The 12,504-nt window shown below is 47.8% G+C and overlaps 1 protein-coding gene across 1 annotated transcript in view; it reads left to right on the top strand.

Moving 5' to 3' along the window:
• The window catches only part of SYT11 (synaptotagmin 11), a 30,952-nt gene extending 18,791 nt beyond the window's left edge, over nucleotides 1–12,161 (top strand). Inside the window, exons 3-4 of the mRNA XM_015422133.1 lie at nucleotides 6,799–6,922; nucleotides 11,846–12,161. Of these exons, the coding sequence (XP_015277619.1) occupies nucleotides 6,799–6,922; nucleotides 11,846–12,156 (435 nt within the window). The 3' untranslated portion in view covers nucleotides 12,157–12,161. The remainder of the gene's footprint in view (nucleotides 1–6,798; nucleotides 6,923–11,845) is intronic.
• Nucleotides 12,162–12,504: the final 343 nt, after the last annotated feature.

The raw sequence follows: 12,504 nt of genomic DNA, 5'->3' as shown, positions 1-12,504 counted from the left end.
TTTTCCTTGCTTGTGTGTTACTGTTGGTTAGAGGGGAGGGTGTCTGTTCAGCATGTGTTTTGCTCCCTCTAATGGTTTATTCGATATTACATTGCTCTATGTCCGTCAGAAAAACCTGCCATTTAAAACTGCAGATAACTATGCCTGTCATAAAGCAATGTAATATTGAATCGACCACTAGAGGGAGCACAAAAAACCCTCCCAAAGCAACATGAACACAAGTGAGGAAAATCAGAATGCGGAAAAGCCCATAGAGTGCCTCTGGACATGCAGGTTCCATTTAGTTATTGTGATTGATAAACTCTTCTCCTCTTCCGTGAAACTGATGCCCCCCCCCCCAGGTAACAGATTCCTGCTATTCCATAGCATCTACCTTGTTCTCCATGAGGTTTCTTATCCTAGTCTTAGTCTGTGATCACACACACTAAATAATCCAAGTGTGAACTGGCAAGTGCATTGCAAGTGGATTGAAAGTGGATTATTCAGTGTGTGTGATTGCAGCCTTAGGCTGCTTTCACACAGGTTGGATAATACCCTTTCAGTGCATTTTAGCAATCATTTGCGAATGGATTCTCCTGTGTGAAATCCACTTGCAAACCAGCACTGAAGTGCATTGAAAGTGCATTATCCAACGTGTGCGAAGGAACGTGACCACAGGTTTCCTCCACAAAGGGTGGCAGGAGAAACATTCCTGTTGAACCTGGAATTCTACATACTGATGTACCTCATTTTCATCCCACTCTTCCACCCAGGAGGGCAGGGTGACATGGCTGGTCCTCCTCTCTCTTCCATCTTTACCCACTACAACCCTGTAGGGTAGGTTAGATTGACTGTCAATGTTTCCTCTAAGCTGTGGAGTCCTGTGAGCAAAAATTCTACTTTGCGAGCTACTGGCATTAAAGTTGTGAGCGAGCAAATTTGGCTACTGCATCAATTTGCTTCCTCTAGAGCCCATCCTTCCTGAGCAAAGGCAAAAATGTGTGAGCTGGAGGCTAAAACACTGCAAGCTGGCTCACACTGACTCAAACCGGCCTGGAGGAAAATTGCTTCCCGACCCCAAAGTGGCGATCGGCATTTCTCTGGGTGTGTGAGAAAGGGCCATGAGAACTAAGCACTGATGCAACCTTTCCTGCCCTCCCTCTCACGGTCTGCCTAAGTTTATAGAATCAGCATTGCTGTCAGATGGCCATCTGAGGATGCCAGCCTCGGACATCTCCTGCTTTTACAACTGATCTCCAGACAACAGCGATCCGTTCCCTGGAAGAAATGGCTGTTTCATTACACCGTTATGCTGGGCTTTTTTTGTAGAAAAAGTCCAGCAGGAACTCATTAGCATAATAGGCCACACCCAGCAGCAGAAACTCATTAGCATATTAGGCCACACCCCCTGACTGCACCACTTATTAGCATATTAGGCCGCATTCCCATGTTACCAGAAGTGTGGTCATCCAGCCACACCCACCTTTTGCTTCTTATTCTGTTGACCTTGTCTGTTGTCAAAACCCAGGGCCTTTTTTTGCTGCAGGAACTCCTTTGCATGTTAGGCCACACACCCCTGATGTAGCCAATCCTAATGAGTTCCTGCTGTTGGGTGTGGCCTATTATGCTAATGAGTTCCTGCTGGGCGTGGCCAACTCGGGAGACAGCCGGAACTCCGTTCCTGTGCGCCCCTGCCCCCAAAATAGCCCTGCCGAGGTCCCTCTCCTCCCCAGCCCTCCACCATCTCCAGGCTCCATCCCCAAAATCTCCAGTTATTTCTCAACCCAGACCTGGCAATCCTACGGCTCCCAGACACCTCTGGCCTGGCCAGAGAGAGAAACTAGCATTTGGGGAGACAAACCAGGGTTTGAGTGACAGCCAGCAAGCCAAGCAGGAGTTCCACAGACTAACCAAATCACTTACCTGCAAAATCCAGAAAATCATTGATCCATCCACTCCACGAGTATCTGCTCTGACTAGTGGCCACTTTCCAGGGTTAGGTAGATAAATAGGTACCGCTTTGGTGAGAAGGTAACAGCGTTCCGTGTGCCCCAGCATCTAGTCATGCTGGCCACATGATCATGGAAACGTCTTTGGACAGTGCTGGCTCTTCGGCTTGGAAATGGAGATGAGCACTGCATCCATAGAGTCGGATTCGACTGGCTTTCAAGCAAGGGAAATCTTTACCTATCTCCATTCCTACGTGTATCTGACAAAGAGAGCTTTGACCCTTGACCGCTCATACCCCAAAAATCTTCTTGATCTCTGAAGCGCTACTGGACTTGAATTTAGCTCACGGCCGTAGGCAGGATTTTTTGGTTTGTGGGGAAATTTTTTTCTTGTGGGGCACACACACACCAGTTTATTCAGCCAGAATAAACAATGCATCCTCCATTCCCAAACAGTTTGGCACGGCGTGGGAATGCTGTGGGGCTTGCTGGAGAGAGAGAGAGAGAGAGAGAGAGAGAGAGAGAGAGAGAGAGAGAAGCAAAAATATAAAGTAAAAAATGAAAAGTTGGGAGGCCTGGGATGGATGGGAAGTCAGGGGGTCTTGGCACGAAGTTGGGGGGCTGGGCCCTGAGATGCCCCACTGTAGCTACAGCCCAGATCTTGCTCTCCCCCATAAAAAGATTTCATTTGCTTTGCTTACCCTTTTTGCAAATGTACACACGGGCTCATTGTACATACTCCAGTCTGACGTTTACGATCACTTTAATTATTCAGAACACTTTGGCAAAGATTGGGTTCGCGGAGGAGAAGTGTGCCTCTGTAAGAGTTTTAAACGATTTTTTATTTTCCATTTTATGTTCAGTCTGCTTCACTTCTTGAAGCCGCCTTTGACGTTCCTTTGATTAGGCAGAGAGAAGAAAACGTCTAAATAAGTAAAAGCGGGGACCGCTGTTTCGGTAGGATGATGCCTAGCGCTACATATTAAAAAAAGAAAACCGGCAGCATCGCTGGTCTCGTAAAGTCGCTGCCATGTCTCGCCGTCGGGCTTGTGCGATTTAATGAGTCCTGTCTGAGTGGCTGGGCTTCCCTCAGTGATGCCTTGCTTTCGCTGGAAAAGGAGTCTGGGTCCAGCTGAGCTGAGAAGCCATGGAAGGTGAGAAGGGAAATGATCCAGAACATGAGCCACCCAGCAGAAGGATATGGCTGCAAGGTGCAGTCCCCAGATAACAGAGGTTGCTTCTGTATTTACTGTTTATAGTCTGAAATCACCATCAGCGGTTTGAACAGAGAAGCCAGATGACATCCCTGGTAACCAGTTCCACTCCAGTGGTTTCCCTGCTGTCCTCCCATTTCCCCCCAGAGCAGATTTGGGGTGATTTTTAAAAAAACCCAACAACATTAAAAGTAATTAGATTTAGGTGGGTAGCCGTGTTGGTCTGAAGCAGCACTACAAAGTTTGAGTCCAGTGGCCCCTTTAAGACCGACAAAGTTTATTCAAGGAATAAGCTTTCGTGTCCAAAGCAACATTTAAAAAAAAAAACCTATGCAGGCAATGAAATGTCCAAGAGCCAGTCAGAAGCCTTGCTGGGCAAAAGCCCCACCTCACCCCACTCACTTGGCAGGCACTGTAAAGGTGTTGGCAGATGCCGTGGTGGCCATGTTCTATGCCCATAAGCAATCACTTTTTTAAAAATCCCATCCTTCCTCCAAGGAGCTCAGGGTGGAATATATGGATCTCGCCAGCTTCCGTTTTTATCCTCGTAACAGCCCTGTGAGGTAGGCTGGGCTGAGAGGGACTGGCTCAATGTGACCCAGTGCTTCAGGTCATGACAATGCCGTTCCAGAGACCCAGAGGAGCTTTTGCAGAAAGGCGAATTGGAAAGGGTGCAGTGTTTAGCGTCTCAGACTAGAACTGGAGAGCCAGTTTGGTGTAGTGGTTAAGTGGGCGGCCTCTAAATCTGGGAGAACCGGGTTTGAGTCCCCAGTACTCCACTTGTACCTGCTGATGTGACCTTGAGTCAGTCACAAGCTCTGGCACAGCTGTCCTTGAAAAAGAGCAGTTTGTGTCAGAGTTCTCTCGGCCCCACCCACCTCACAGGGGAGGGGAAGGGAAAGGAGTTTGTAAGCCACTCTGAGACTCCCAAGTGAAGGGCGGGGTATAAATCCAATCTCTTCTTCTTCTTCTTCTTCATTTCAAATCCATCAATTTAACTGGCCGGTCACTGGTTCAATATAATCTACCTTGCAGGATTCTGGGGAGGGTAAAATGAGAGCCACCATGCTAGCCACCCTGAACGCCTTGATGAACATAAGGAGAGCCCTTGGAGAACCTAAGGAGAGCTGGTGGTCCACCTCATTGAGCATCCCATTTCACATAATGGCCAACCAGTTGGCCTGGAGGGCCAGCAAACATAAGTACATAAGAAGAGCCCTGCTGGGTCAGACCCGTGAGGGTCCATCTAGTCCAGCATTCCGTCTCACACAGTGGCCTCAACCAGTTCCTCTGGAGGGCCAGGAACAGGGCAGAGAGGCCGAGGCCTTACCCTCATACAAACATCAGAAGAGCCCTGCTGGGTCAGACCAGTGAGGGTCCATCTAGTCCAGCATCCTGTCTCACACAGTGGCCTCAACCAGTTCCTCTGGAGGGCCAGGAACAGGGCAGAGAGGCCGAGGCCTTCCCCTCATACAAACATCAGAAGAGCCCTGCTGGGTCAGACCAGTGAGGGTCCATCTAGTCCAGCATCCCGTCTCACACAGTGGCCTCAACCTGTTCCTCCAGAGGGCCAACCACAGGACATAGGGGCTGAGATCTTCCCCTGATGTTGCCTCCTGGCTCTGGGATTCACAGGCTGACTGCCCTGTAGCTAGTAGCCATTGCTAGATCTTTCCTCCATGAGTCTATCTAACCCCCTTCTAAAACTATCTATGCCTGTGGCCATCACGACATCCTCTAGCAGCAAATTCCACATTGTCATGGTCTGTGTAAAGAAGTATTTCCTTCTGTCTGTCCTGAATGTACTGCCCATCAGTTTAGAGCACCAGGGCATGAGAGCCAAGGCCGTCCCCTGATGTTGTCTGCCAGCACTGGTATTCAATGAGTGACTGCCTCTGAACATGGAGGTTCTTTGGTCACCGTGGCGAGTAGCCACTGATGGACCTCTCCTCTCTGAATCTATCTAATCCCCTTTTAAAGCTGTTTAGTCCTGTGGCCATCATGACGTCCTCTGGCAAGAAATTCCACAATTCAAACGTGACAGCTGAGATCAGCAGTTAGACAAGTTCGGGAGGGCTCTAAGTATCCAAAAGAGACCCAGTTTCATTTGTATTTCACACCACCCTGGACCAACGCCCCCTCTAAGCTGTGGAGTCCTGTGAGCAAAAATTCAAACTTCTGAGCGACTGGCCTTAAAGTCGTGAGCGAGCGATTTGGCTGCTGCCTACATCAGTTTGCTCTGGAGCCCTCCTTCCTGAGCTAAGGCAAAAATGCGTGAGCCGGAGGCTAAAAACCTGTGAGCTAGCTCACACTAACTCAGCTTAGAGGGAACACTGCCGGACTAGTCCCTTTGTGATTCGACAGAACGCCCGGGAGAGCAGTGCCTTCTGCTACGGCAAGCTAAGCGCTGGGCACCGAATCTAGGACACAGCAGCCGAGCCAGCCATGGCAACCCAGCCAGCCATTCATTGGCTTAGGAGTAGCTTTGTAACATTTGGCAAGGCTTAGCTTTATTTCCACCATATTAACTTCCTTTAAACAAAGCCAGTTTCTCTCTCCTGCTCCCACCCCCCACCTTTTCCTTTTACTACGGACTAAGACGGATCATGCAAGAAGCATTTAAGGCCACTGGGAAAGCATTAAGTATGTAAACAGTCAAAGGCGTGAACCTTTCTGCTTGTCTCCCGATGGTTGACCTTTGGAGAATGCAGAATGGTCGTTTCCCCCCCCCCCCGGGGCCGATTCCCCATTCCTGCCCTGGGGGAAGAATCGGGACCCTTCTGAGTCAAAGAATGAAGGCCAGAACTTCTCACGTATTGACCTAGTGGCTCCGGGTGCTTGTCATTCAGGCCGTAGCTGTAAGAAACTATCTTTGAAGAAGAGATTGGATTTATACCCCGCCCCTCACTACCCGGAGGAGTCTCAGAGCGGCTTACAATCTCCTTTCCCCTCCCCTCCCCACAACAGACACCCTGCGAGGTAGGTGGGGCTGATAGAGAGCTCTGACAGAAACTGCTCTTTCAAGAACAGCTCTGACAGAACTATGCAGGGGTCATTTCCTGCAGGAGTGCATTATGTAAACTCAGTTGTTTATATAATTTGTGATTTTTGTCATGAGAACCAGTTTGGTGTAAGGAAGGACAGTTCTCTCAGAGCTCCCTCAGCCCCACCTACCTCGCAGGGTGTCTGTTGTGAGGAAGGAAAGGAGATTGTAAACCGCTCTGACACTTAGTGACGGGCAGGGTATAAACCCAATCTCCTCCTCCTCCTCCTCCTCCTCCTCCTCCTCCTCTTCTTCTTCGTTTGTATATTTTGTTGACAACCTGTCCCGTGATCTCTCTACTTCAGTACAATGCTCCCTCAAAGCTGTGGAGTCTTGTGAGCAAAAATTCTACTTTGTGAGCAACCAGCGTTAAAGTTGTGAGCGAGTGATTTGTCTACTGCATAAATTAGTATGCCCTGGAGCCGTCCTTCCTGAGCTAAGACAAAAATGTGTGAGCCGGAAGGTTAAAAACTGTGAGCTAGCTCACACTAACTCAGCTTAGAGGGAACACTGCAAGTTCTGCACCATCTGGAAGCTGGCAACCCGAGTTGGCCGGGCCACTCACGGCGGCTGTGATTCCAAGACTGACCGTCCGTTTCCCATCTCTTCTCAGAAATGCGTCAGCAGAGGGGAACTGCAGGTTTCCTTGTCTTACCAGCCTGTCGCCCAGCGGATGACCGTCGTGGTGCTCAAAGCCAAACATCTGCCCAAGATGGACATCACCGGCCTCTCAGGTAGAAGCTATTTACTCCGCCTCGCATTCGTTCTCCCCCCCCCCCCCCCTTCCGTGCCGTTTGGAAGCTGGCGTTTGCCCACGCCTCCGTATATCTTAGCGGAGCAGGTTGCTTAGTAATTAGCGGCCTGCTGGCAAATCACTTAGCGCTTGAACGGGATCCAGGCCTCGCTCCAGGTTCCCTGAGGGCCTGGCACTCCTTCTAATGTGCACACGAGCAGACACGGTTTCCTGTTTGCTTCTGGTTAGGGCTGATATAATTAGGATTTGCCATTGGACTGAGGGGTATTCCTGTCCATCCCATAACTGGAGGGCAAGGGGGTGGGTAATAGTTTGGCTAATTTACTTTTTCAAAACAAATCCAGACATTTATGGACTCGGTTATATAGGCTCCATTATTATTTATGGGCTCAGTTATAAACAATGTGGGGCGGCATTAAAACAGGAACAGAAGTTTACAAAATAGTGTGCAATGTGAAAAGAAAGAGCATTTTCCCATTCTCCTAGAATACAAGAATTTGTGGGGAGGGGAGTCACCTAATGAAACTGACAGGCAGAAGAAGGAGAAGAGGAGGAGGAGAAGATTGGATTTTTACATCGCCCTTCACTCAGAGTCTCAGAGAGGCTTACAATATCCTTTCCCTTCCCCTCCCCACAACAGATACCCTGTGAGGTAGGTGGGGCTGAGAGAGCTCTCTCGAGAACTGCCCTTGAGAGAACAGTTCTGAGAGAACTTGTGATTGACCCAAGGTCACACCAGCCGCTGCATGTGGAGGAGTGGGGAATCAAACCCGGTTCTCCCAGATTAGGGTCCGCGCACTTAACCACGACACCAAACTGGCTCTCCAAAAGGAAAGACTCCTTCTCACGAGGCATTTCACTTGTGGAACTCCTGGCCACAAGGTGGAGATGACGGCCACCCGCTTAGATTGCTTTGAAAGGGGATTTATTTGTTTGTATGTACCCTTTCAAAGGCATACGTCCGTCTCCCTTCCTCTGTTTTATCCTCACAGCAACCCTGTGAGTCAGGTGAGTATGTGGGACTGGCCCAAGGTCACCCAGCAAGCTCCTGTGGTAGAGTGGGGTGATTCGAACCTGGATCCCCCAGATCCTAGTCCAACACTCTAACCACTGCACCGCACTGACAGTTTAATGAAAAGAGGAGAAGGTCAGTTAATGACTGTTAGCCTTCATAGCTAAGGGGCACATGCGGGTGAATGGTGGCTGCAGAAAGGGCTTTTTTTGGCAGGGGGTTAAGCAGGAAGGTGCATTATCGGTGGGCTGACTTTTCTTGCATTATTATTTTGTTAAAATAATATTCCTCCCTCTGATCCTAGAACCCAGGGAAGTTGGCGATCAGACTGAAAGCCATGGGTTTTATCCCGCTAACGGCAGTGCCTTCCCTCCAGGCCCAAGCAATAATTATTATTATTGTATGGCAGTGTGTGTAGTATAGCCAGGAGATCCTAAGATTGTCTGGCAGTCAAAAGTTCTAGCTCTTTTAGCATTGCGCACCACAAGGTGGCGAGCTAGACTTGTTTTTAAGGCAAGAGACATTTCAGAGGTGTTTTTGCCATTGCCTGCCTCTGCGTAGGGCCCAGCCCAAGGAAAGGAAGACTCCTTGTACCAGAAGAAATCTCTGCCATAAGCAGAGCAGAGTTTTGGATAGAATGCGTATCCTTTCTGAGTCATGTGGTATTCAGAGCGCTTTTTAAATTTTTTCATCATTCTTCCACCTAAAATTGGCTCCCGAAGTCATTTTTAAAAAGTAAATAAAATACAATAAAAAGTTCTCAAGGAAGTAGCAAGGTGTGGATACAAGCTGCTGCCTCTTCTCCCTCCATCTTCACTGTTGGGGGCTCCCCCCTGTAGCCAGTTTGGTGTAGTGGTTAAGAAGAAGAAGAGAAGAAGAGATTGGATTCATACCCCGCCCTTCGCTACCCGAAGGAGTCCCAGAGCGGCTTACAAACTCCTTTCCCTTCCCCTCCCCACAACAGAAGACACCCTGTGAGGTAGGTGGGGCTGAGAGAGCTCTCTCTTTTTCAAGAACAGCTGTGCCAGAATTATGGCTTGCCCAAGGCCATCCACCCAGGTACAAGTGGAGGAGTGGGGAATCAAACCCGGTTCTCCCAGATTAGAGTCCACGCACTTAACCACTACACCAGACTGGCTCCTTAAGAGCAGCAGACTCTAATCTGGAGAGCTGGGGTTGATTCTCCACCTCTTCCACATGAAGCCAGCTGGGTGACCTTGGGTCAATCACCGTTCTCTCAGAGCTCCCTCAGCCCCACCTGCCTCATAGGGTGTCTGTTGTGGGGAGAGGAAGGGAAGGTGATTGTAAGCCACTCTGAGACTCCGAGTGAAGGGCGGGGTATAAATCCAACTATTCTTCTTCATCATCATCATCTCCTCCCCTCCCCCTCCCAGTTGTTTCCTCTCCCCCTCCAGCCACTGGAATGGTAACTGGGAGAAGGGGTGCTCTCAGCTGGATCTGGATCGAGGCATGACAGAGGGAGGGCCTGAAATGCAATCCCATGCACAATAGTGTAACGTTTTGTCCCTTTGCATGTAACACCTGTAATGGCACCTCTCTGTAGTGTTCTGGGGTGACGTGTATTACACTGCCTCCTTGCCTTCCTTAGCGTTTCCTACTTAATTTTCACTGCTACCAAAGACTCTCATATGAACACATGAATCTGCCTTATTCTGAATCAGACCATCAAGCTCAGTACAGTCTGCTCACACTGGCAGCAGCTTTCCAGGGTCTCAGGCAGAAGTATTTCACATCTTGTCTTAGACATCTTAGCTGAACCCAAATTTATATTTCATAGAATGACAGAACAGTCAGGGCGTACAAGTGGCTATGAGGTAAAGGGGGATCTTTCACTCTAAATAAAATAGCTGTTTTTACTTAAACATAAATAGAGTTTATTTAGAAGTATAACAGTGTGATTGTTTCAGTATGGTTCAGAAACGTAATGGTTTCAATACAGGTACAGTTCTCTTTGTTTCTCTAAAGTTCCTTAAATAACCCTAGCCACAAAGGCCTATTTTCCTCACTTGGTACTTAGGCGAATACCTTTCACACCATGGAATTATTCCCCTCATTTGCCACTCAGGCTAAAGACTTCTGCACAAAGAACATAGATTTATCTCATTCTCCACAGCTCCTCACTCAATCTCTTCACCCGCTCAACTCCTTTCTGCCTCACCTCTCACACCCAAACCCTGTCAATTTTGCTCCCTGGGGTACAGCTACCATCCAGTCATCACGCACTTCACTCACCCATCCAGCCCCCCTCTTTCTTACCTTAGCAATATACATATTAAAAAAGAAACATTAATTTGCCATGGCTCAGTGGAAGAGCCTCTGCCTTGCACACAGGTTCCAGGTTCAATTCTTCACATTTCCGGTTAAAAGGACCGGGCAGAAGGTGATGTGAAAGACCCCTACCTGAGAGCTTGGAGAGCCATTCCCCGTCTGAGTAGAAGGTACTGACCTTGACAGACTGATGGTCTGATTCAATGGAAGGTAGCTTCATGTGTGTTGAAAATATTTACATGGCTATATAAAGAAAGTCCCACAGGAAACGAGAACAAGAAAAAAGAAAAAACGTCCGTGGGATGGACCCAATTGAGAATGAGAGAAAAGCTCTTCTGTCTAAATGCATAAATAATAAACAGCAAACAGGTCAAATGGTATAGAGTCCACTTCATTTATTTGTTTATTTGTTTGTTTGTTTAGATTTGTACCCCGCCCTCCCTGCTACGGCAGGCTCAGGGCGCCTAACATCATAAAAACACAATACAATAAATATAAAGTATCTAAAACAATTCATTAAAACTAACTTAGATCACATAAAGTGCTAGTGACTAACTTACAGTATTAAAGATGGTAACTTATGGTATTAAAGACAATTCCTGTATAGACATTCAGCTTGATAGTCATTCTCAGTTTCGGCCAGTGAGCACAGGCTGTCAGTAATAGACCAGGCGCTAGATTCCCATTATCAATAAGTTGTGAAACTTGGTATTCAAAGATGTTAATATTGACCATGATGGAAGTGGTGGTGATGGTGATAATGGTGGTGATGGTGGTGGTGGTGGCGGCTCCTAATTGAAAGCCTGGTGGAAGAGCTCCATCTTGCAGGCCCTGCAGAACTGTAAAAGGTCCCGCAGGGCCCTGATCTCCTCCAGGAGCTCATTCCACCAGTATGGAGCCACCACCGAGAAAGCTCTGGCCCTGGTTACAGCTAGCCTGACATCCTTGGGACCTGGAAGGGCCAATCAGTTCTGTGACCCTGACCGAAGTGCTCTCTGGGGTATACATGGGTCGGACCCTGGCCATACAGGGCTTTAAAGGTAAGAACTGTATACAAGTTCATGCGAAAGGTCCAGAGGGATCCGCAGAAGAAAGGCGATTGAAAATGTTTGCGGTGTTCCCTACTTTAAACTATTTTAAACTATAAGCTTTGCATCCCGTCAAAAAACATCCCTGTATTTTGACTACTGCCTGAATTCTATCGTAAACCCCGAGTGGGGTTGGATTAAATCCTTGATCTGAAGAAGAATATTTAGAAAAGGGGATAATTAGAAATCCGGAAACCTCTTTGTTTGAATAAATCTACAACTTCTACTCTACTTTTTCACCACTGAGTCCAGCCTTTCTTCTGTGGATCCCTTTGGACCTTTCACATTGACTTGTATACAGTGGACTCTGTGCCATTTGAACTGTTTGCTGTTTATTATTTATGCATTTAGACTCAAGAGCTTTTCTCTCATTCTCAGTTGGGTCATCCCACAGACATTTTTTCTTATTCTGAAAACGTTTACATAGCAAAACACCACAGATGGGTTTCCGGGAAACTTCTCTCAACCTTGTTACTGGGCTGTGTTATTGGCTCTGTGCTGTCCTTCTCTCTGGCAGATCCCTACGTCAAGGTGAATGTCTACTACGGCAGAAAGCGCATCGCCAAAAAGAAAACCCACGTCAAGAAGTGCACTTTGAACCCCGTCTTCAACGAGTCCTTCATTTACGACATCCCTGTGGATCTCTTGCCCGACATCAGCATCGAGTTTCTGGTCATCGACTTCGACCGCACCACGAAAAACGAGGTGGTGGGGCGGCTGATCCTGGGGGCGCACAGCGTCACGGCAGGCGGTGTGGAACACTGGCGGGAGGTGTGCGAGAACCCGCGGAAGCAGGTCGCCAAGTGGCACAGCTTGAGCGAATATTAGCAGGGTGAGCCGAGGGCGCGGAGCGCTCGCGCGTACAAAACACAGACTCTGAACCTTCTTTTGTTTTCTTCCTTTCCCGTTTTAGTCATAGAACTTAAAACAAAAACAAAAACACAAAACAACAACAAAAAAAGTTTCCGTAAGAAGCAGCCGGTCGGTTCTCTCTAGTGACGTTAACTTTTTTGCAGGGCACTAAGATTCTAAAAAGAAAAAGAAAAAACCAAACAAAAAAAGCATTCATTTTAATAATATGATATATATATATATAATATATATATGACAACAGCGTACTCACACTATTGCATGCCTAACACAAAAGTTGAAAAAAAGCAAAAAAAAAAAAAGTTT

Source organism: Gekko japonicus, unplaced genomic scaffold (assembly GCF_001447785.1).
Source record: "Gekko japonicus isolate JY-2015 unplaced genomic scaffold, Gekko_japonicus_V1.1 scaffold1009, whole genome shotgun sequence".
Classification (NCBI taxonomy): Eukaryota; Metazoa; Chordata; class Lepidosauria; order Squamata; family Gekkonidae; genus Gekko; species Gekko japonicus.
This window is presented reverse-complemented; position numbering and strand designations above follow the sequence as displayed.